Source organism: Theropithecus gelada, chromosome 16 (assembly GCF_003255815.1).
Source record: "Theropithecus gelada isolate Dixy chromosome 16, Tgel_1.0, whole genome shotgun sequence".
Lineage (NCBI taxonomy): Eukaryota > Metazoa > Chordata > Mammalia > Primates > Cercopithecidae > Theropithecus > Theropithecus gelada.
The window spans coordinates 76,975,365-76,999,444 of record NC_037684.1 but is presented as its reverse complement, the minus strand read 5'-3'; the positions used below and the strand labels follow the sequence as shown (position 1 = coordinate 76,999,444).

At 53.4% G+C, this 24,080-nt stretch overlaps 1 protein-coding gene across 2 annotated transcripts in view; it reads left to right on the top strand.

Moving 5' to 3' along the window:
• Positions 1–8,605: 8,605 nt before the first annotated feature.
• The window catches only part of LRRC75A (leucine rich repeat containing 75A), a 47,488-nt gene continuing 32,013 nt past the window's right edge, over positions 8,606–24,080 (top strand). For both annotated transcript variants that reach the window (XM_025363434.1, XM_025363435.1), the window contains exon 1: positions 8,606–9,045. In XM_025363434.1, the coding sequence (XP_025219219.1) occupies positions 8,800–9,045 (246 nt within the window). In that variant the 5' untranslated portion in view covers positions 8,606–8,799. The remainder of the gene's footprint in view (positions 9,046–24,080) is intronic.

Here is a 24,080-nt window from a genome sequence, read left to right as displayed (position 1 = left end):
AAAAAAAAAAAAAAAAAAAAAAAAGAGAATCTATATTCCCTAACATAGTGCAGGCATAGTTTTGAATTCCAGCTCTCCAATGACTATCAAGGAGGCATTGGTCAAATTATTTACTTTTTCTATATTCCAGCTTCTGCCACTATAAAAGAGGCATCATAATACCTTTTGCATGATTATTAAGAAAAGGGTGAAACATTACAAATGTAAACTTTTGTGTGTGTGTGTTTTGTTTGTTTATTTTTGAGACAGACCCTCGCTCCATCACTCAGGCTGGAGTGCAGTGGCACCATTTCGGCTCACGGCAACCTCTACCTCCCGGGTTCAAGCGATTCTCCTGCCTCAGTCTCCTGAGTAGCCAGGACTACAGGTGTGTGCTACCACGCCCAGCTAATTTTTGTATATTTAGTAGAGTTGGGGTTTCACTCTGTTAGCCAGGATGGTCTCGATCTCCTGACCTCATGATCCACCCACCTTGCCCTCCCAAAGTGCTGGGATTACAGACGTGAGCCATCGTGCCCAGCCCAAATACACATTTTTGGGGGCATTGGAGGAACAGAGTTTCGCTCTTGTTGCCCAGGCTAGAGTGCAGTGGCGCGATCTCAGCTCACTGCAACCTCCACCTTCTGGTTTCAAGCAATTCTCCTGCCTCAGCTTCCCAAGTAGCTGGGATTATAGGCACTCGCCACCATGCCTAGCTAATTTTTGTAATTTTAGAAGAGACAGGGTTTCACCACGTTGGCCACGCAGGTCTTGATCTCCTGACCTTGTGATCCGCCTGCCTCGGACTCCAAAGTACTGGGATTACAGGTGTGAGCCACCGCGCCCGGCCCAAATACAAAATTTTTTTATCAAGTGATAAGAGCTTGACATGTCGAATAAAAATATTTACTGCTTGATCCATATGTTAGATTTTTTTATTTAAATATTTATATAATATGAATGCCTAAATTTCATCAGGCATCTTATGGTTCAAATCCTCACAACATGATCAGAAACTGAAGCAAATGTTCCAAGTAAAGTCATGATGAGAATTTTTTAATTCCAGATTTGATGGTGAGAAAAGTCCAATGTTTCCATATTACAGAAATTACTTGCTTACAAGAGAATGATTATTGACAGGATAAATTCCATGATTATCTCTTGAATAAGGTGATCTCCCTTGTTAAAAAAATGAAAAACAACAGCAACATCAGCAGCGTTCTCTGCCCTGTGCCCCTCTGGTTATCGTCCTAGTCCCAATTGAGTTTCTTGACAGAACAAGCTACAATCGCGCTCTCAACTTCTTCTTCTTCTTCTTCTTTTTTTTTTTTTTTTTTTTTTAATTTTCTTGAGACAGAGTCTCGCTCTGTCGCCCAGGCTGGAGTGCAGTGGCACGATCTCAGCTCACTGCAAGCTCCGCCTCCCGGGTTCATGCCATTCTCCTGCCTCAGCCTCCCGAGTAGCTGGGACTACAGGCGCCCGCCACCACACCTGGCTAATTTTTTGTATTTTTTAGTAGAGACAGGATTTCACTGTGTTAGCCACAATGGTCTCAATCTCCTGACCTCATGATCCGCCCACCTCGGCCTCCCAAAGTGGTGGGATTACAGGCGTGAACCACTGTGCCTAGCCTCAACTTCTTTACCTGCCTCCCGGTTGCTCTCTCATTCCCTGGAAACTGATTTCCTGGAGTTCATCAATCAGTAGCTTCCATGTCAACAAATCCAATGGGCATTTTAGCGCTCTGTTTCATTCCATCCCTTTCATTGAGCTCCTGCCCTATACTGAGTTCCTGGCATGAAGCTCAGCCATTGGAGGTGGCCGTGGAGTTGCTTCGTTCAGCAAGTATTTATGGGACCCTTCCAGCGTGCCTGGTGCTGTGCTGTGTCAGCACTGATGGACAACAGCTCCCACTAATAACAACCTGGCCTTGAGAAACTTATAGCCATCACTGCAGAGTCTGGTGCAGGCAATGAGACTCAGAGAAGACGAGAGGGACTCCTGACTTTAGCCAGTGACAGCGAAGGCAATCCTAGAAACCATCCCTGAGGAGGAAACACGAGTTTAGTCTAAAGGTCAAGGAGGGATTAACCAATGAGGGGAAGAAGAAGGATGCCCGGGACAGAAGCACAGCCCGTGCAAACAAGCAGGAGAAGCACAGTACAGGATGTGCTTTCCTATTCACAGAGCCTTACAGTCACATAATGGGACATGGGAGCATTGGGGAAGGCTTCCTGAGCGAGGTGACATCTACACCAAGCCTTAAGGGATGGCGAAGTATCTATTAAGGAGGTGAAGGACACCCTAGGAAGGTAATGCCACATGTGCAAAGGCACAAAATGTGGTGTCTTGGGAGAGTGGTAAGGAATGTGGAATGATGACTGATGTGAAGGACATAAGGACATGGTAGCACCTTGGGACAGCAATGCCATGGTATGCAGCTTGGACTGAAAGTGACAGAAATCACTGAAGTGGAGAGAGAGATTCCCTTCTATGATGATCACTACAACTGTTTTGTGGAAGAAGCATCAGAGGAGGCAAGGCTGGAGGTGGGGAGACAAGTTAGAAAGAAGGCTGGGGTGAAAATGACAGATCCTCAACCAAGGCAGTGGCGGTAGGAAGGGGAAGTATTTTAAACATAGGACAGCAGGGCACAGTGGCTCATGCCTGTAATCCCAGCACTTTGGGAAGCCAAGTCGGGCGGATCATGAGGTCAAGAGATTGAGACCATCCTGGCCAACACGGTGAAACCCCATCTCTACTCAAAACTACAAAAATTAGCTGGGCGTGGTAGCATGTGCCTGTGGTCCCAGCTACTCGGAAGGCTGAGGCAGAAGAATCATTTGAACCCAGGAGGCAGAGGTTGCAGTGAGCCAAAATGGCGCCACTCCACTCCAGCCTGGGTGACAGAGCAAGACTCCATCGCGAAAAAAAAAAAAAGCAGGACCAAGGCTAGGGACAGTAGCTTATGCCTATAATTCCAACACTTTTGGAGGCTGAGGCTGGTGAACCTCGTGAGCTTAGGAGTTCGACACCAGCTTAGGCAACATAGTGGAACCCTGTGTATACAAAAAATAGCCAGTCATGGTAGTGCACGCTTATGGTCCCAGCAACTCCAGAGGCTGAGGTCGGAAGATCACCTGAGTCTGGGAGGTCAAGGCTGCAGTGAGCCATGATCACATCACTGCATTCCAGCCCGAGTAACGGGTAACGGGAGTGAGACCTTGTCTGGAAAAAAAAAACGTAGGACCTTAACAATGCTAGCAGACCTAAGTGTGAATCTCAGCACTGCCCTTTACTACCTGTGCGACCTCGGGCAAGTCACCTCTCTAGGATTCCATTTCCTCACCTGGGAAATCGGGACAATAACAAAGCCTACCTTGCCGCTGCGCTGCGGAAAGGATGGATTGCCTAATATATGCAAAGAACACAACCCAAGACCGAGACACAGGAAATGCGCAGATAACCAGAGCTCCTATCCTTGGCATCATTAACTATCCTTGGTTAACCAGATGCAGGTTAAACAAAGAGTGCACAGTGACTCCCGGGTTTCTGGCCTGCTGTTACTAAAAGCGGAGACAGCAGTGGGTAGATTGGGAGGGAGGCCTGGAAGAGGATGAGCTCATTTGTTGAGCATGAAGTGCCCACTATTGGAAGAGATGATCCTCCATGGGTCCCCTGCACTCTCACACATCTTGCTGTGTATGCCAAGATTGCAAGACCCTGACCATTTTTAACCTGGGCCACTTCTCAGTGCTGTGTTTATAGCGAGCTGCCTTGAGGGATGAGGTACCGTCTCCCTGGAGGAGGAAGCGCAGGCTTGCTTACTCCTCCCTGCATAAGCAGCTCCAGGCTCAGTGTTCCTCAGCTAGGATGCGAACCAACTGCCTGTGGAGCAACCATCTGGGGCCCCCCACATTGCCCCTGTGAGACTTGGAGGCAAATATGCTGATGCACATGCTTCTTGCTGTGCTCTGAGTAACAAAGTCCTATGTTTCTGACCCCGGAGTGTCATGTCTTCTGTCAGCATCCATGAATCAATGACAGGTTAATTTATTAGCTTATAAGTTGGAAAGAGTCATCAGTGTGTACTGGCAAGTAAAGCCAGGATTACAAATAATATCGCCAGCAGAACATGTTGGTACGTGCCTATAGTGCCAGAAACACGGGTGGCTGAAACAGGAGTGTCCTTGAGCCCAGGAGTTCAAGGCTACAGTGAGCTATGATTGCACCACTGCACTCCAGCCTGGGTGACAGAGTGAAACCCTGTCTTAAATAAATAGATAGATGGATGGATGGATAGATAGATAGATAGATAGATAGATAGATAGATAGATAGATAGATAGATAGATAGATAGATAGATAGATAGCATTGCCTAGGAAGAGATATGGGGTAGTACCCTGGGCAATGGCAACAAGTAAAGAATGAGGGTAAGAAAAGGAGCTCCCAGGAGAACTCAAGAAGGAAACCTAGAGGAGAGTAGTTCCTTGCAAGCCAAGGGAGTAGAGTTTCAATCAAAAGAGTAGGCAACAGGATCAGATGCTGCTTAAAAGTCAAGTAAGACGAAGACTGAATGTGGCCACTGAGTTTAGCAACTAGGTCATTTATTTAGCCGTTGCTAAAGGCTAAAGGCAAGAGACATTTTAGTGACATGGTGTGGCCAGAAGCCAAACTGAAGTGGGTGAGGAATGAATGGAGGTAAAGAAAGAATGACAATAGGCTGGGTGTGGTGACTCACACCTGTAATCCCAGCACTTTGGGGGGCCAAGGCCGGAGGATTGCTTGAGGCCAGGAGTTCAAGACCAGCCTGGGCAACATGGTAAAATCGTCTCCACAAAAAAATTACAAAAGTTAGCTAGCCATGGTGGCGTGCACCTGTGATCCTAGCTACTTGGGAGACTGAAGTGGGAGGCTAGCTTGAGCCCAGGAGGTCAAGGTTGCAGTGAACCGTGATGGTCCCACTGCACTCCAGCCTGGGCATCAGGGCAAGACCCTGTCTCAAAAAAAAAGAAAGAAGGGAGGGAGGAAGACAGAGAGAGAGAAAAAAAAGGGAGGAAGGAAGGAAGGAAAGAAGGAAGAAAAATGGAAGAAAGGAAGGAAGGAAGGGAGGGAGGGAGGGAGGAATGATAATAACTAAAAACCTTAGCTGAAAAGGAAGAATAAAGGTAGGGCACTGGTGACTGAAGCAGGCAGAGGCAAATGAAATTTTTCAAATAGATGGAAGAGACTTGAGTAGAGCATATCTTGAGGAGAACAAACCAGAAAAGAGGAAAGGTCACAGTAAAAAAATTAAGAGCAAGGGGAGGAGGATAGAATCAGGTCTCTGAAAAAGAGGAGAGGGCTAATATTTAGATCCCAAGTGACGGGCTGGTCTGGGCCCTCACCCACTGAAATGGCATTTGCCCCCACCACACACCCTCAAGCAGGCCAAAGGCTATCTAGGTTGTGTGGTCCGTCTCCAGGTGGGTAGAGCTCACTGTCTGCAGGGAGGGGCCTGGTCAGTAGGTTTCCTTGGTGGTCACTCTTTCTGGCAGTCCTGCAGACCAGAGATGAGAGACACCTAAGTATTTTTCAAGCTGGGTTATCTGAAGATGCCAGCAGGTGTGTTCTGTATACAAAGGGTTCAGGTAAGTTTGGAAAGTGCTGTCCAAGCCCTGCAAAGCCAGCCTGTAGGAAGGCTGAGTGTTCTCTGCTGGCAGAGATGGACATTTGGGAGTGGGGTGGCCAAAGGGAAGAGAAAGCCTGCAGGAGAGATGCCAGGACTCATACTCAAGGTACTCAGGGATAATGGAGAAGACACCCATGGAAAACCCGTGATCACAGAGCAGGAAGAGGAACTCTCATTTGCAGAACACCTCTACTCTGCTTGAAGTTTATATATTGACAAAGACTCTTTGCTTGGCCAAACTTTAGTCAGGCTCCCAAACCTTCTCCTAGACCCTCTGTGCACTCCCATGTAAAATCCAGTTTTAGCAAAGAACCCTGTTAAGCCAGTTTAGCAAGAACCCTCCATCTTGTATATCTGATCATCTTCAATATCTGATTAGGTTTATCATTCCCCACCCTCCCCCAGGTGATGTCTGGTCACCTGGCCTGTCTAAAGCAAGAATTCTGCTAGGCTGGTGTTGTGAGTGGCACAAGGTCAGAAATAATCAGGTTCATGCACATGTGTGTCTTTCTACAACGTCCGGCTTTTATTGATGCTATTTCAGTCATAAAAGCCACAAGCTACCTGGAGTTCTCAAGGAGGCAAATTCTCCTTCGTATTCCCCCATTCACTTGGTAATAAGAGCTACGGGCACACAGGCCCAAGTCACTCCACTAGTCAGTCAATACTGCAAACCATACATGGTAGTATACTTAATCAATATATCAATGTTATAGATTACACATTCCACATCAAAGTAACATTTCACGTCAAAAGAAAAGGGGATAGGGAAGAAGGGGTTAACAATACAGTCCAAGGAGAGTGATTGGACAAGAAGAGACTCCTGGCCTGATCCAAACAGTCCTCAATGTCTTGCAAGGAAGAGTCTTTGATGTCCACAGAGTGTGGGCAAGATGGGGTCTAGCCAGACAGTCATCTCCAGTTGCTGAAGTCCTGCTCTTTTTATGGCCAGAGTCCTCTGGCAAGGACTGATAGTAAAGAGTGTGCCTGTTTATGTCCTTATCTGGTGGGGTGTAGTCTTTATTGATTAGGCGAACATCTGGTTCCCGTTGGCATAGGGCTTTTTCAAATGTAAAATGAACCCTTTTCCTAAGATGGAGTTACTTATGTCAAGGGTGCTCTATACACCCTGTTTACCCAGAATCCCCCTCAGTCCTGATGTTTCCCTTAGTAAATTTCTATCCACTGACCCTCACCCTGCTCCTTGGCAATGAATTCCCACTTGCCCATGCTATAATTGGAGTTGAGCTCAAACTCTCTTTCCCCGCAACTGCAAAATCTCATTGCAGCGGTCCCTACACCTATGGTAATGGTCCTGAATAAAGTCTTCCTTACAATACTTCAACTCATGTCATTAAAGAATTTTTTCCTCTAGCAGTGTCCACCGATTTTACTCTCCCAATTCTTGGCAGTGTTATTATCCCAGCCTGACAGAGAAAGAAGCAGGACTCAAGAAGCTGAAGCCGGCCAGGCGCGGTAGCTCACGCCTGTAATCCCAGCACTTTGGGAGGCCGAGGCGGGCGGATCACCTGAGGTCAGGAGTTCAAGATCAACCTCAACATGGAGAAACACCGTCTCTATTAAAAATACAAAACTAGCCGGGTGTGGTGGTGCATGCCTGTAATCCCAGCTACTCGGGAGGCTGAGGCAGAATTGCTTGAACCTGGGAGACGGGGGTTGTGGTGAGCCGAGATCATGCCACTGCACTCCAGCTTGGGCAACAAGAGCAAAACTCCGTCTCAAGAAAAAAAAAAAAAAAAAGAATAAGCTGAAGACTCGCGTGATACTCAAGGCTAAGTAGTGGGGCTCGGCTTCCTGTGATTTGGGATCCAGCCTCCTGCCCCTACAGCCCATGTGCCCTTACACCCTCAAGCAACACCCAGGGCTGGGGTCAGAGGCGACCTTGCACAATTTCTCTGCCCTGCGCAGGGACCAGGGCGGCCTGTGGTCTGCAACAGAGAAGCTCCCCCACGTGCCTTCGCCTTCACTCTGGCATGCCCTGGCAACACCATGAGATCCCAGGGCTCTGGTCCCTTACAGGCTGGGCCTGGCAGAGGCACGGGGAGGAAGGTGGGCCAGCAGGGGTGTGCCGCTGGGCCAACTCGCAGACTTGCGTTTGCTTTGTTGTACCAGGACTATCCCAGGGCCCCTTCTCCAGGGCTGTGAGAGTGAGAGCAAGAGAACACAGGAGTTCACACCTCTCCGGTCCAGATGCTTTGAGAGCATGATGGAAGCAACACGCCCTCTCCATGAAAGGGCACGCACACAACACATAGGTTCGCACACAGTTTCCAGGTTCGCGCACCAACCATCACCACTACAGCGCCCTGCAAGCAGGCCGGGTCTCAAAGGAGCGTGCATGGGAATCACCCAAGATGCTGGCTAAAAAGGCGGATCCCAGCACCAAGGTGATTATCATTCAGTAGGTCTCGGGGGAGGCCTGGGAGCCTGTGTTTTTAATCAGCGCCTCCGACGATTTGGGAGTTAAGGCTCAGCGGAACCCACCTTGAGAAACCCGACTCGGCCTGAGAGAGCCCCCCAACACACATACCCCTATGCGCCAAACTTTCCCCATCTCGCCCGACGCACCGGACGCCTCCCGCGGGCCTCACTCGGGCTCGCGGTGGTGGAAGCGTCGGGGGAGCCCGGTGGGCACCGAAAGCGACGACCCATGGGGCCTGCCCGTTCCCCTCGCCCCCACGCCACGGCCCCGGGAAGCGCAGCGCTGCCGCCAGCAGGAGGCGCGACTGCCAGGAGGACGCAGGCAGGGAGCGCCTGGCGGTCCCCCGCCCGGAGCCGCGGGGCGGGAAGGAGCCGGAGCGCGGGGGGAGGGAGGCGCGCGGCGCCGCGGAGCTCGGGCGCGGAGGCGGGGGGCGGGGGCCGGGGGCGGGGCGGGCCGGGCCGGGCCGGGGCGGGGCCGGCGGGCAGGCAGGCAGCGAGCGCCCGGGGAGCGCGCCCGGGTAGCCAAGAGGGAGGAGCGCGGGGAGCGCCGACAGCCGCCCGCCCGCCCCCGCGCCGCCCGCGCGCAACAGTTCCCCCAAAGTTGCAGCCCGGGAGGCGGGCGCGCACGGGCGGCCGAGGGGCGGGCGGTTGGCGGGGACGCGGCCTCGCGGCCCAGCGCAGAGAGTCCCGGCGGGCGGCGGCGGCAGCATGGGCACCCGGCAGACCAAGGGCAGCCTGGCGGAGAGAGCCAGCCCCGGCGCTGCGCCGGGCCCCCGCCGCGAACGGCCCGACTTCTGGGCGTCGCTGCTGCTGCGCGCCGGGGACAAGGCGGGGCGCGCGGGCGCGGGGCTGCCCCCCTACCACCGGCGCGTCGGCATGGTCCAGGAGCTGCTGCGGATGGTGCGCCAGGGCCGGCGGGAGGAGGCGGGGACACTGCTGCAGCACCTGCGCCAGGTGAGCGCGGGGAGGGGGCGCGGGGGGCGCGCCGGGCCAGGGGGCGCCCCACCCCTAACCGAGGAAGCTGGGGGCACCGAGGGGCACCGCCCAAAGCCCCCTTCCGCGGGGATGGAGCACTGTCTGGCAGCAGGTGCCTCGGCGCTCCCGCTGAATTTGGGGCCTCAGGGCAGGGTGGAGGAAGGCTGGCCGGTGAGGCCCGCCAAAGGGGACCTGTTGGCATAATGTCCCCACTGCTCTCCTCCACAGGCAGAGAAGAAGGCTGGTCTCCAGGGATAGTCGGTGGGCGGGGAAGCAGGGATGCCTGCCTGATCTGGGCCAGGGCTCTTTTCTTCCGGTCTGCCCACTGGCAGTCACTCCCTGCCGAGGGTCCTCAAGGAATGCGGTTATCAGTTGGACCTGGCTTGGCTTCCCCAGAGCCAGTCCAGGGACACAGCCCTGGGGCCAATGAGATTCCAGTCCCTAGGTCCTTCACTCTCCTGGGAGGCATCCTGGATTGTAGTTCAAGGAGACTGTTTCCTCTCCCCTGACTAACTTTGGCAGATCCTCAACCATGAGCCCCTGTGGAAAGCTGTAGAGACAGGAGAGCTGGATTTGGTGTCCTGCGTGACCACCTGGCCAGCAAGAACTTCAGGAGGCTGCCAGGACTCTGTCCTTAGCCTGTGCCTGCCCCACTGGCTAGGGACAGATGTTGCAGAATTGGCCAGTGCTTTGGGGCTACCCTTGGGCTAATGCTGTCACTCACCTCTCTGTGGCTTGTTTTCCTTTCTCAGTGTCTTTGGTGGGGAGAGGAGCATGGCCCATGCCATGCATTTTGTTGAGTATAAGTCAGGCAGGGGAGTGCAAAGCTGCTCTCTTGCATCACCAAACAGCTTGTCTTGGCCTGGCTTTGGGGGGTAGACAATCCAGGCCCCATATTCTTGCTAGACTGACCCCATTAGAGGTGGAGTCTACCGTGGATGGCAGAGGGAAAATCTCAGGTGACCTTTCTGAGGTTTTCCAGTCACTGATGAAAAAGGCTGTAGGAGCACCTTCCTGGGAGGAGCTTCCAAAATCTAATCAGACCCACATCCCTCCTGGGTTCTGCAGCTCTCTCCCCCACCTTTGTATCTGGTGCGCTCTTACCCTAAAGTATGTGTCCCCAAGCTGCGCACTGCACAGGGAGAGGCAAGCAGAGACGTGGGGACTTGGGAAGATGTGAGACTTCTGCTCCTGCCTCTGCTTTTCCCAACAACCTCCAGAATGATGCCCAAAACGCTGCCAGATCCCCATGTGCCTTCTCTGAGTTCAGTCATCAAAGAAAGATGACATTATGCACCACTTAACTTTAGCAGTGTGTATTTCTTTGTCTTTTGAAAATTGGAAACTGACATAGGGCCTTTATAGTAACTCTTTCACTTTTAAACAGAAGAATGGGTTTTCCAGACCATGGTATCCCATTTACACACCATACAGTAAGGTTTTCCTGATCACATGCTGTTTCCCCCACCCTGCAGTGGGTGCTTTGGGGGATACAGAAGAGCAGAGGGAGCTGGCAAGCACTTCCTGGAGGGTGAAAGACCAGAGTGAAGCTCGCATGATGGAGGGTCGCTTGGAGACCCACGGGAGGAGACTGGACCCAAAGTGGGCAGATACTTTGGGCTCCCCAGTCCCTGTATGGCTGAGTATGATTCCACATCCTGGGACCATTGAGCTTCTGCCTGCCTTGCAGGGGAGTAGATAAGCCCCTGCAGCCCCACTGTGGGATCCTTGAAACAAGAAGCATTTCCTCAGACAATCTGCACACGGGTCTTATTGGTGTCCTGGTGCCCGCCTCAGCTGCAGGACTGGGAGGACTGGAAGGACTGATGGGGGGTGGGAAGGGGCTTATCAGACTTCCCCCTTTTCTGTGAAAGCAGCAGGTCCTCAGGCTCTGGGCTCGTGTTGGGCTCCTTTAACCGCTGGCTGGGGATGTGAGGGCCGTGGGCCTGGAGCTGCCCTGTGTGTCCTGGAACGGATGAAGCAGGACCCCTCCAGGAAGTGGTCATGGGCCTTGAGCAGTGTGGGAGTGGAGCACAGGAGTGTTCACATGCCTGTGACAGAGAGGTGGCTTTCTAGGACCCTGAGGCCATTTGGAGGAATGTCCAGCTGGATTTGTGCTGTGCACTGAAGTGGCTCTTTCTCCCAAATTGCATTTTCCTTTCCATTCCAGTTTCCTCCTCTAGTCTGGAGGTAGTGATGTTCAGAAAGGGAATGAGCAGCCAGTGAGAGCCATGAGAACACCCAAGCCTCACTGGGGTCAGACCAGCAAGACAGCCAGTAAAGACAGGGGTCTGCAAAGCGTGGGACCCTGAGTTCTGCAGGAATGTCATGCAGGCCTCTGGGGTGGGTGTCAGTGAGCAGGCACAGCAGTGAGGACAGTAGCCCTCACCTCCATTCACACAGCATGTTCTCCTGCATTTGATAACGTGCATTTCGCTGCTGGATTTGTGTATGCCCAGAGCCATATGGCTGGTGGGGCCTCAGGAGCCTTTGTTCCTGTGCTTCTTAGCCTCTTCGAGTCCTTGATCTTTTTGAGGCTCTGAAAGAGCTACACACAGTCTTCCCAGACAAATGCACTGACTCACGCGATCTCACAGGCAATTTCGGAGGGTTCACAAAGCCCCTGAAACCCAGCTACAGACTCCAAGTTCAGAATCTCTGCTCCAGTCCGATACCACTGTTCTGCCTGCTGTGACTTGCTCCAGGCTGGGGATCTGGAAAGAGAGACCCAACCCGGGTGCATGTGTGGCAGTTCACGGTGGGCTGAAGGACTGTGGCTGCTGGTGCCACTTCTTCTGAATGCCCCTCTTCAGCATCTAAGATTTGGAGGGTGTCTCTCCAGCTTGTCACTTGCTGGAGAGGTATCAGGAAGCCTCATTCAGCACAGACGACCCTGAGCTGTGGCCAGGGGTGCAGGCAGGATGCCAGGCATCTACCTTGAAGGAACAGAAAGTAATCCCCTTCCCTTTAAGATGAGTGTAATCTGAGAAGAGCCCAGGGCCAAGGATCAAGTAGGCAGCTCGCCTTCCGGTCCTCAGTCAGCTGTGACCTTGGGCCCAGCAGATAACCTCTCTGAGTTGTGTTCCTTTGTTTCCGAAAGAGGGATCTGGGGTACGGAGCAGAGCAAATGCTACAAAGTGTGTGACATGGTATTGGTGCTGCCATTCAAGACACATTCTCTTGGTGACTATGATAAGAAACAGGAAAATCTGCCTCACTTTGGGTCTGGCCAGACTAGGGGCAGGGTTGTGGCATCCTTTCTCAGGCCTGGCCCAAGGATTTTTTGGATTCTATCTACCTGGCCAGGGTTCAGTCTGGATCAAAAACTCACTGCACATTTAGAAGCATCTGGAGCGAGTGCTCGTGGAGATAAAAGAAGCCAGCTTTGGATGGGAGAGGCCGTTCCTCTGCCCTTTTCTGGCCGCCATCCTTCCAGGCCTTCCCCTTCCCCAGATGTCCTTCCCCAAGTCTTGGGCTCAGGCCTGATGTCTTTTTTTTTTTTTTTTTTTTTTTTTGAGATGGAGCCTTGCTCTGTCGCCCAGGCTGGAGTGCAGTGGCATGATCTCAGCTCACTGCAAGCTCCGCCTCCCGGGTCCATGCCATTCTCCTGCCTCAGGCTCCTGAGTAGCTGGGACTACAGGTGCCCACCACCATTCCTGGCTAATTTTTTTGTATTTTTAGTAGAGACGGAGTTTCACCACGTTAGCCAGGATGGTCTCGATCTCCTGACCTCGTGATCCGCCCGCCTCAGCCTCCCAAAGTGCTGGGATTACAGGCTTGAGCCACCGCGCCCAGCCAGGCCTGCTGTCTTTAAGGAAGCCTGGAGAAGAAGTAACCTTCCGTCACTGAGAGAGGGCAAGTGCTAGGCCACCTGGAAGGTGAGCTGTCATCTCTTCAGCCCAGCAGTTTCCCTGAGTCCTCAAAATTTTGGACTGAGCTGTCAGCCTATATCGTGGAGCAGCAGAAACAGACATCTGTTTCCCTGGGACACACCCAGCTGAGGTAGCCCCTGTCTTCATGTTCACCAGCACCCCAGCTTTCCATGAGAAGAGGCTGATGGGGTTGGTTTACTTGAAGTATGGTGCACGCCCCTTAAGCAGGGCTGTTCCTATATTAACCTGTTTGGGCCCCCCATTGGTATGGTTAGGGCCTGGAATCCTGGTTCCCTCTGCTGTCTGGGGTGGTGGGGCTGGCTTCACTCTGCACCTGGGAATAGGTGCCACATCAGCTAATGCCAACAAGAACCACTGAGGCCAGGCGCAATGGCTCACACCTGTAATTCCAGCACTTTAGGAGGCTAAGGCAGGCGGATAACTTGAGCTCACGAGTTCAAGACCAACCTGAGCAACATGGGTGTCTCTACAAATGCAAATACAAAAATTAGCCAGGTGTGGTGGTGTGCACTTGTAGTCCCAGCTACTTGGGAGACTGAGGTAGGAGGATGGCTTGAGCTTGGGAAGCAGAGGTTGCAGTGAGCCAAGATCAAGCCACTGCACTCCAGCCTGGGCCACAGAGCCAGGACCTAAGAGTTTAACTCATCCCTCAAGAGGAGCTGAATAATGGACAGGCACCTGGAGACTCCCTGGAGATGTGGAGACTGGACAGGTCATTACTACCTGAAAGCAGAAAGATGAGCATAATGACCTCTGAAGGTCACCTTTTTCCTCCCACCCCCACCTAAGAACACCGCTTTAGGTGAGCAGGTTAGAAGTCTACCAGACACCAAGCAGGGGGCCCCTGCACTGGGCCTGCTCTTCTTCCTCCACCTGGAATGCTTTTCTTGTTTCCACTGAATGCACCTTACCCTTCCAGGGCCACCTTCCTGGGCATGTCAGCCTAAGCTCAGAGATCCATGTGCCTCTGAGGTCCTACCACACTGGGAGGCATTCAGTCCATGCAGAGTTTTTCCCTGATCTTCCTTTTGTTTGTCAGATAAGGTCTAGTGCTTCCTGAGGGTGGAGACCCGCCACCACCGCTGTTATCCACTGTATGGTATTGAAAACCTGCAGGCTTGTGGCATACCTTAGTGAGTCTGTGTGCCGTGAAGATGTGCGTACGCGTGTGTGTCTCTGCTGCTGTCGTCAGTGTGTCCTCAGAAAGCATTTGGATTCCCCAGCTACGGCTGTGCAACTGTGGGCTGATTTACCAGGCTTGTTAGTACTGTCATGAGACACAGCACGTTTGTTTTCCGTGTGGTTGGATTTCTGGGAGTGATGTCCACAGGGCTTGGCTGTTCCTGGCAGCCTGCCAGGTGGTGGTGTTCTTGGAGAGAGGAGTGGCATGGTGCCCAGGCTCCGTGGCACCACGGGATCCCATCCGGCAGGTGCAGTCTGGGGCCTCTGCCGAGGTGGCGGGAGGGGAGTGGAGCCTGATGGGAGAGCCTGGCCTCCACATTCCTGATCGGCTCTTGTGCTGAATCATGTTCATTTCCTCCACAAAGAGAAACCTCCCTTTTTAAAATCCGCCACTCTCCGCCTGGGCTGGATCGAGGCTTTTCCAGTGATAAAGATGCAGAGGGATTCCTGTGTCGAGCCTGCTTCATTGGTTTCCAAGGCTGCCAGGGACAGTGACTGGGGAAATAGCAGCCTCTGTAGTGGCTAAGCACGACTGCAGGGGCTGTAGCTGGGCCAGTTATTCTGACTTTAGGGTCTGGTGAGGTGGTAGGGTGGGGTTACAGGGTCCTTTTTTCTGGAACAAATGCCACCTCCTCAGAGATTACCAGAAACTGCTTTGCTGTCTTCAGAAGTCCTAAAGTACCCTGGCCTCTATCCATGGACCATCAGGGTGGGTGCACCCTCCCCTCCCCCAGGGTCATTTCATTGCCATGCGTGCTTTTCTGGGGCAGAGGCCATAAAAACTGGCACACAATCTGTTTTCAGGAAATTCTTACAGAATGGATTGAAACTTCCCATCAGGCACACACTTCCTCCAGCCTCTGTCCCTGGCATTCTCTCGCAGGAGACAGTGGAGTTTGGCTCAGACTTCTAAAGTGTTTCTACTGTGAGCATGGGCCGGGATATTCCCCCATCCCCCTGTAACCTGTGGGGTGGAAGCCATGACTCCTCCCTGCATCCCCACACCCTGTGTGCAGGGGAGAGGCTCCTTGAAGAAGGGTTATGTAGTGACCAGGGTCTTCTCCAACTCCCCCATCAGGATGCAGAGGGGGTGGGGTCAGCATTGGAGATTCTCCCCCTAGTGTGGGGATCCTCAGCAGCCATCTGGCTCCCCTTCCTCACCAAGAGCAGGGCTGCTGGTGCCCTGCAAGAAAACTACGCATGCGCGCGCGCGCGCGCGCGCATACACACACACACACACACACACTCTTTCTCTCTCTCTCTCTCTCTCTCTCTCTGTCTGTCTCTCTCTCTCTCTCTCTCTCTCTCTCCCCCCCCCCCTCTCTCTCTGCTGGTCCTGGCTCCTCCTGGCTGTTCTCGAAGACTGTCTTAGTCCTTTCAGGCTGCTATAACAAAATACCATAAATTGGGTGGCTTATAAACAGCAGATATTTATTTCTTACAGTCTGGAGTCTGGAAAGTTCAAGATGAAGCTGCTGGCAGATTCACTGTCTGGCGAGGCTGCTTTCTGGTGATGGTGCCCTCTCGCTGCATTCTCGCATGGTGGAAGGAATGAAGGGTCTGTCTAGGTCTCTTTTATATGGGCACTAATCCCATTCATGAGGGCTTCAGCCTCATGACCGAATCACCTCCTGTAGGCCCCACCTCCCAATACCATCACCTTGGGGGTCAGGAGTTCAACATATACATTTGGGAGTGGAGAGGAGGGGACGCAAACATTCAGCACTGACTGTCATGTCCTTTCCCATTAAGAGAAACTGGAATGGAGGTAGGAGAGGGCCCAGGCATCTAAAACAGCAGATTTGGTTGCTGCATCTCGGACTCATCATTACTAAAAGGGCTGGGTGTTCTAAATGAGAACAGAGACCTTGGCGCGCCAAGCAGGGGCGGGGACCCCCCTCCTGTGGAGCCTGCTCTCCTCCCCACCCCCACCCAGCCCCGAGCAGTGCCCACGTGGCTCTCCAGGAGCATTTCCCAGCTTTTTTTTTTTTTTTTTTTAACTTTTATTAGCTCAGACTCCTGGCTGCTGCAGCCATATGGAGCTCTGCCGGCGGCTGCTGCTCAAAGAGATGTGGCATTTTGATGTTTCTAACTTTATCTTAACCAGGAGAGACATGGGAGCGCAGCTGAGTGTGGGGAGTGCCCTTGTGTGTGAGTGTATGCCGGGGCCACCTTCAGAGCTGCCCCTTGCCCCTGCTCGACCCTCGGTGTCCAGGCGGCGTCCGCGTGTCCTTCTGCCTCTCTGCCTCCCACTCCCTGCGGCTTTTCTTGGTGTCTCTGTTTCTTTCACTGTCTCTTCCCTGCTGTGTGTTTTCCGCTTCCCTGGGTGAGAAGCAGACTCTTGTTCCTCTGCCGGATCTTGGTCAGCTCCCCTCTGCAGCCTCCCATCCTTTGCCAGCGGGAAGGTTGGGGAGTGGGGCTGTGAGAACTGGAAGCGGTTGGTGGCGGTCAAGAAGGGCGCCCAGCTCAATTTGATTGTCTGAGTGTCAGCCGTGCCTTGGGCAGGAGAGCAGGCATTAGGGACACCTCCCCCATCTGCACATGGCTTTCTAGTCCACAAAGCATTTTCTCATGTTTATTTTGCTCCTTAGGTGGTGGGGTTTTTTGTTTGTTGTTTGTTTGTTTGTTTTTGAAATGGGGTCTCGCTGTGTCGCCAGGCTGGAGTGCAGTGGCGCCATCTCAGCTCACTACAACCTCTGCCTCCCAGGTTCAAGCGATTCTCCTGCCTCAGCCTCTTGAGTAGCTGGGATTACAGGTACACACCACCATGCTCAGCTAATTTTTGTATTTTTAGTAGAGATGGGCTTTCACCATGTTGGCCAGGATGGTCTTGATCTCTTGACCTCGTGATCCGCCCGCCTCAGCCTCCCAAAGTGCTGTGATTACAGGCATGAGCCACCGCGCTTGGCCTCATTAGGTGGTTTTGTGAAGCTGACAGAATGTTGCTTAAAGTAAAAATGGTGGTTTTTAAAATGTTATAAAAGCAATATACAATTATAGAAAAATGAGAAAATTAGATGAGCAGAAAAGAAAAAAAACCAGTATGCATTAAATCATTTATTCAACAATCGAGTTCCTGCTCCTCCAGGCACCAGTCTAGGCACTGGGGATGCAACAGGCAACTCACCAGGAGAAAACCATGGCAGCAACTGTTTCCCTCCCTCCGGGAGGGATGGCAAAGACCCCAGAAGCCAGCACCAGTACAGGTGCACAGCCTGGCACAGAAGGGAGGCTGGCTTCACTGGGAGCCAGGAGCCCTCAGTTCTGGCCCCAGTGGAAACTCTAACTTGCCCAGCCCTTTCCCTTCTCTGGCCTTGGGTTCCCCATCTCCAGAATGACGGTGTGGTGGGTGAAATGACCCCTGAGGTTCACTACCACCGCTGAGATTCCAGCAGGTGCCTGTGGTTTTGGAAAGACCCCTTCATTCCCATGTGTGGTCAGTTATTTCTTCCAGGCCCTGAGTCAGATTCACATTCGAGCCCTAAGTTCAGCCACCTTGGCCTCAGCTGGTGCAAGAGCTGGGATGCAGCGGTCCCAGGACAGAGAGGGGACACAGATACCTCCCCACCAGGTAACTGGGGCCGACCCCCATACGGCTGAGGCCAACCTGTCTGTGCTGACCGCAGTCCTAGCTGATGGAGGGTGAAAGGCCTCATCACAGGGTGCCAGGGGCAGAGGCCAGAACCAGGGAACCTGCAGACTTTCACACATGAGCAAAGCCCAGCACTCACAGAGGCCCGAGCTGCCCTGTGTGCCATAAGCCATTCATCTCAGAGCGTTGGGGAGGGGAATGAGGCTGGGGCAGGCTCTGCTGGGACCCACTGCCCACGTAACTCAGTGCCTGGCTCCCTTGCCACCTTTCCGCCTACTGTGGGGGCTGCTCTGGCCCCTCGCACATCTGGTCTCTCTCCCCTCCCTCTACTTTCCGCTCTGCCTTTTCTGAGGGGCTACTCTCCAAGCTCATCTGGATGGAGCCTGTCCCCATTCCGGCCTCTGTCCTGTCCACAGAGACCCAGACCTGCCAGCCCCAGCCAAGCTTCAGGGCCTTTGCCTTCAGAGGGCAAGGACCCTGCCTGGCACCTGACTGTGCACTAGTACTCGGTTCTTTCACTCAGCAGACGTCCCTGGGCACCTAAGCGGAGCTGGCACCAGTTGGAACAAGTAGGGAAGGCAGGGTTGGCCAAGGCGCTCATTTCTAGAAGGGCTCAGAGCAGCCACTGATGCCATAGAGGACTGGCAAGTGATTGCAGGGCTGGCCATGGTCGGATTCCAGCTCTGCCCTTGTCTCTGGCCATGGGGACCTACACAGGTGCAGGGCACGCACACACTGACTGCTGGGCAAACCCCTTTCCTCAGTGGGGCTCATGAGTGGACACAGGCACCAGGCCCAGGAGCTGTGGGTAGCCCCATCTCCCCCACTTCCTAGGTGGGCTTTGCCTGACCCGCTCTGCCAGCGCCTCCCAGCGGCCCTGGTCCTCAAGCCTGTCCCTCTCCTACCCACTTGGCCTTCCCATGGCCCTCAGCCCACATCTCTCCCAGAGCATGCCAGGGACCTGTAGGAAGTGCCCCCAGCTATCTTGGGACCCCATGCATTGCACATTCCTACCCTACAGCTGCTGTCCCCATGGAGCCCCCGCCCACAGATACAGGTGCCAAGGAGGCTTGCAGGACAGCCCTCATCCACCGAGGGACACCCAGCACCACAGGGAGCCAGCACTTGCAGCCTGGGAAGTTGGCAACCTGTGATGCCCCCCGTCCCACCCCACTGCCCTTAGTTTCTGTCTATGCAGTCACGGCCTCCTGGAGCCCCAGGTTCAGGCCCTGCCCGACAGAAAGGGACAGGAGTGGGGCAGGTTTCTCTCCCTTGGTGCCAGGGGCAGGTAAGGGCCCAGGAGAGGCTGCCCCGCACCAAGCATAACGGTCAGAATTCCTGCCCTGGACCTGGACCGCCCAGCACACACCGCGCACCTGGCAGCCCTCCAACACCCCTTTCCCCATGGGGACCTGGGGAGTCCCCTGTGGGTGCAGACTGTGGAAAGGGCAGTGTTGTAGATGATGGGGGAGTCAGAGGAACAGGAGCTGCAGGTGCTCCTGGGGAGGCAGAGCTCTGTGGTGGGCTGGGCGGCTGAAAACAAAACCTCTGTTTCTGATTCCCTCCTGGTAAATGGTGAGCCTGGAGCTGCCTGCCCCACTGTCTGGAGGGCCCGTAGCTCAGATGCAGGATGAGGACAAGCACAGACAGGGCTCGGGGAGGAGACATATCTCCCCTCCTCTGCTGAATGCCAGGACCATCTCGCCCACCCACAGACACCTGCTTCTGCCAGGCCATCATGGCGGAGGGCAGGGGGTAGCCAGCAGTCCTCCTGCACTGCACCTGCCGGGGCCCAGGTGTTGAAGATTGTTGAAGATTGAAGCTCTGCGTTCCTATGGCAGGGCCTACAGTGGACTCAGCATGACAGTGAGATGCTCCTGAGATTGGTTCATAATTTCCTACTTAAGGCTCTTAATGTCTTCCCGTGGGGATGTTACTTCCTGTATTATAAGCCAGGCTTCTCCAGAGAAACAGAATCAAAAGGAGATTTACATGTATAAACACATACAGTTGACTATCACACTTCCTATGAGTGGGCAGCAGAGAGCAGGGGCCACAGAGAGGGAAGCATGGAGGGGCTCTTGTCTCACCTGGCACCAGGTAGGTGCTAGTACCTGGTGCAGTCCTGTGGCCTTGTAACAGGCTACCTGGCTGCCTTGCACATTGTGGTCTCACCGGCTCTCTCCTGGCAATGGTCCTGGCTCGCTGCCGTCAGAGGACAGGCAGCGCTGAGGTTCTAATGTCCTTAGAGGGCCAAGTGGCCTGGATCTGCCTCTGCCCCTTTCCCTCCCTGGAGGAAATGGCAGAAGGAGGGGTTCCATGGCTCCTTTGGTGAGAAGGCCTGCTGCAGTCAGAGCTGAGATGTTCAACAGAGGCGCACACAGCCCAGAGACAAGGAGTGGCCTTTGCAGGGTCACATAGGACTGGAACCAGGTCCCTGATTCCCAAGACCCTGCCCTGGAGAAGCATTGGAAGTGATGCCTAGGTCTGTCCCAGTGAAAAACTTGGTGTTTTCTGAGCTTCCTCGGGTTGGACAGGTGGGCTGGGTAACTCATCATAGGCAAGATGGAAGAGGGGGCTCTGGGACACAGAGGACCTGTGCTGTCCCTTCACTGTGGCAGGAGAAGGAGATGGGGAGGGACAGCCTCAGGAGAGGGGAAGAATGGGGAGCATAGTTACCTTGAGTGTATTCCTAAGTCAGCGGTCTCCAATCTTTTTGACACCAGGGACCAGTTTCCTGGAAGACAGTTTTTCCATGGCCAGGGGTGGGAGATGGTTTTGAGATGATTCAAACACATTATACTTATTATGTACTTTATTTCCATTATTATCACATTGTCGTATAATGAAATAATTATACAACTCACCATAATGTAGAATCAGTGAGGGCGCTGAGCTGCTTTTCCTGCAACTAGATGGTCTCATCTGGGAGTGATGGGAGACAGTGAGAAATCATCAGGCATTAGATTCTCATAAGTGTGCAACCTAGATCTCTCACATTTGCAGTTTACAGTAGGGTTTGTGCTCCTATGAGAGCCTAATGCTGCCACTAATCTGACAGGAGGCAGAGCTCTGGCAGGAACGTTGGCCCACTGTTCATCTCCTGCTGTGCAGCCTGCTTCCTAACAGGTCACAGACTGGTACTGGTCTGTGACCTGGGGGTTCGGGACCCATGCTCCTAGTGACACTTTTTCAACAGTTTATTTCTTTTTTGTTTTTATTTTATTTATTTTGGTTTTTTTTTTTGAGACAGAGTCTCTCTCTGCCCCCCGGGCTGGAGGTGCAGTGGTGCGATCTCGGCTCACTGCAAGCTCCGCCTCCCGAGTTCACGCCATTCTCCTGCCTCAGCCTCCCCAGTAGCTGGGACTACAGGCGTCCGCCACCACGCTCGGCTAATTTTTTGTATTTTTTAGTAGAGACGGGGTTTCACCATGTTAGCCAGGATGGTCTCGATCTCCTGACCTCATGATCCACCTGCCTCGGCCTCCCGAAGTGCTGGGACCACAGGCAAACAGTTTATTTCTTAAAGTAAGATGTTGAGACGGTAGTGGCTATGACAATGATGACCTAGTGTTGGAGGAAGCAGAGAGCAGGACCATGACCTGAAGAGGTATTCCTATCGAGGGGCAAGCTTCATGAGCTCGCTGCCTCCGTGTTAGAATTTGGCTACAGCTCTGCTGCTGGCAGCCCAGGAAAACCAAGAACTTGGGGGTGTAGAGGCCATTCAGTGACTGAGTCAGGTCACTCAAGGATGCCTATCACCTTGATTTCCTTCACTGAGGTGGAATGTGGCTTCTAGCCCATAGAGTGCCTTTATGAGAAGTGGAAGAAGGTGCCTGTCTGGTTGGGCACAGTCAGAGTCAAGGCTTGGTGAGTTCAGCCCCACCCAGACACCCTTGTGCAGTGCATGCCTTGCACAGCTGTACTTGGCAGCATTGGTGAGACTGCACGGAAGTTTAGAGTCTGTATCAGCTGAGGCCTTTAAGGAGCCTTAGCCCTTCTCCCATGCATCTCCTCGGGCACAGCCTTCTTAAATCACCTGAGGCAGTGAACTGCGGAACACCTGACAAAACTTGGCTTCTGCCTCTCAACTGGGTACTTGCCCTCTTTCTCTTGAATCGAGGAGCTGCAGGAATTGGGAATCTTCTAGAAAGTTCCAGCTCAACACCCTGGCTCTCAAAGAGGATCTAAGACAGAATCTAAGACAACCTGAGTGGATCTGGACTCACCCAGTCAGGGGCACCGAGGGCACCAGCAGAGGCATCAGGGTGTCCTTGTTGGGCTCCCTTGAGCCCCAGACCCTGCAGTATTGGAGGGGTCCAGGACTCCCCTCAAGCTTCCCAGACGGTTCACATCCTCGCCTCTGGCAGTTCTGGGGGAATGAGGTCTGGGTGCTCCTACCCCGGTAAGTAACTTCCACTTCTTCAGGCTTAGTCACTCCAGTGGATTTAGTGTTTCCTAGGATGTGCCAGTCTTCTGAACTTTTTATGATTCTCAGCTGCAGACTTATGTTTTCCACAGCCTTCTGGAGTTGTGGCGTTTCGGAGTAAAAACAGTCTTAGGCAGGATTCTCACTGGTGGGGTTTCCAGACAGCTGTCGGCCCAAGACAGACCAGCAGGAACTCAGAGGGGTTGGTTTGGGACATGGAAACTCAGACACAAAAGAGAATAAGTTACCTGTTCCAAGAATTCCCATCTCTCCAGAAAAGGTCCAGCAGGGCGTGGTGAATGGAAATGGCTTTGGTGTCGCTTGTCTTAGGGAGAGGCCGGTCCATGAGCCAGGACCAGAAGAGGGCTCTCTGAGGATAGTGGGGACATGGAGCGGGGAGGGACTTTGGGCTGGAATTAGACTCTTTTAGAAAATGGGAGGCCAGGTGCGATGGCTCACTCCTGTAATCCCAGCACGTTGGGAGGCTGAGGCAGGCAGAAAACCTGCAGTCAGGAGTTCACAATCAGCCTGGCCAACATGGTGAAACCCCATCTCTACTAAAAATACGAAAATTAGCTGAGCGTGGTGGTGCGTGCCTAACCCCAACTACTTGGGAGGCTGAGGCAGGACAATCACTTGAACTTGGGAGGCGGAGGTTGCAGTGAGCTGAGATGATGCCACTGCACTCCAACCTAGGTGACAAAATGAGACTCCATCTCAAAAAAAAAAAAAAAAAAAAGAAGAAGAAAAGAAAAGAAAAGAAAATGGGCAAGAGGTGGAGTGTGGGCAGCTGGTTGGTGACCTGAGAGCAGGTATGCAGCAAAATGCTCCAAGTCTCTACCTGGGCCATGCTCTGAGGGAGGGAGTCCAGCGAGAGAGACCCTCAGGGTGGGATCAGGGATGCTGGATGGAGAGAGAGGCCTGAGATGCCACAGGAAGCGCAGGGCCTTTGCCTGGCCCATGGCATTGGCTGTCTTGCCTCACCCACCTCCACTCCCACAGCTCCTACCTGCTCCCTCCCAGTATCTTGAAGCTGTAGACAAACTCAGTGACCACTGAGAAACCAGGCATAGGCCCCTCCCAGCCCTGAGGACACCACCCCCACCCTGTCCCCTCCTCTGCAGCCCAGAAGGCTCGCTGATTTTCCACCCTGGGGAGGGGAATCAGGCCCTGAGAAGCAGGGCCCTAAGATGGGAACGACGCCTGGCTGCGGGGTCTGGCAGCCCCTTGGTGCTCCTTCTGGCTCCTGCTAGGAAGGCCCCTGGAAGGGCATCTGTGGCTCCCTTCCTGGGCCGGCTCCTGCCCTCCCCACTGCCCAGAGCGCATATTGAAAGGTCTTAGGGAAAGTGGCCAAGCGTGGAGAGGTGGAAGAGCACAGGCAGGGCCTCAGCCCTGGCCACAGTCGTGAGTCCTGGGGCCCTCCTCCTCTATCCCGCCCGCTCTCCTTCCTGCCTGAAGTTGAAAGCTAGCTGGATTGGAGCTGGATTCCTCATCCAGCATGACTCATCTCTGCTCACCCAGAGGGAGGGCAGCAAGAGGTCTGAATCTAGATTCTTGGAGGTCTGGCCTTGGCCTTGGCCTTGCCTCTGACCTAGAGATTTAAAGTGGTAAAGACCCTTAACTTGTGATGGTTAACTTCATGTGTCAGTCTAGCTAGGTTGTGGTGCCCAATTTTGGGTCAAATACTAGTCTAGATGCTGCTATGAAGGTGTTTTTCAGATGTGATTAACATCTGAGGCTAGGCATGGTGGCTCATGCCTGTAATCCCAGCACTTTGGGAGGCCCAGGTGGGTAGATCAGGAGTTTGAGACCAGCCTGGCCAACATGGTGAAACCGGTCTCTAGAAAAACTACAAAAATCAGCCAGGCGTGGCCGGGCGCGGTGGTTCACACCTTTAATCCCAGCACTTTGGGAGGCC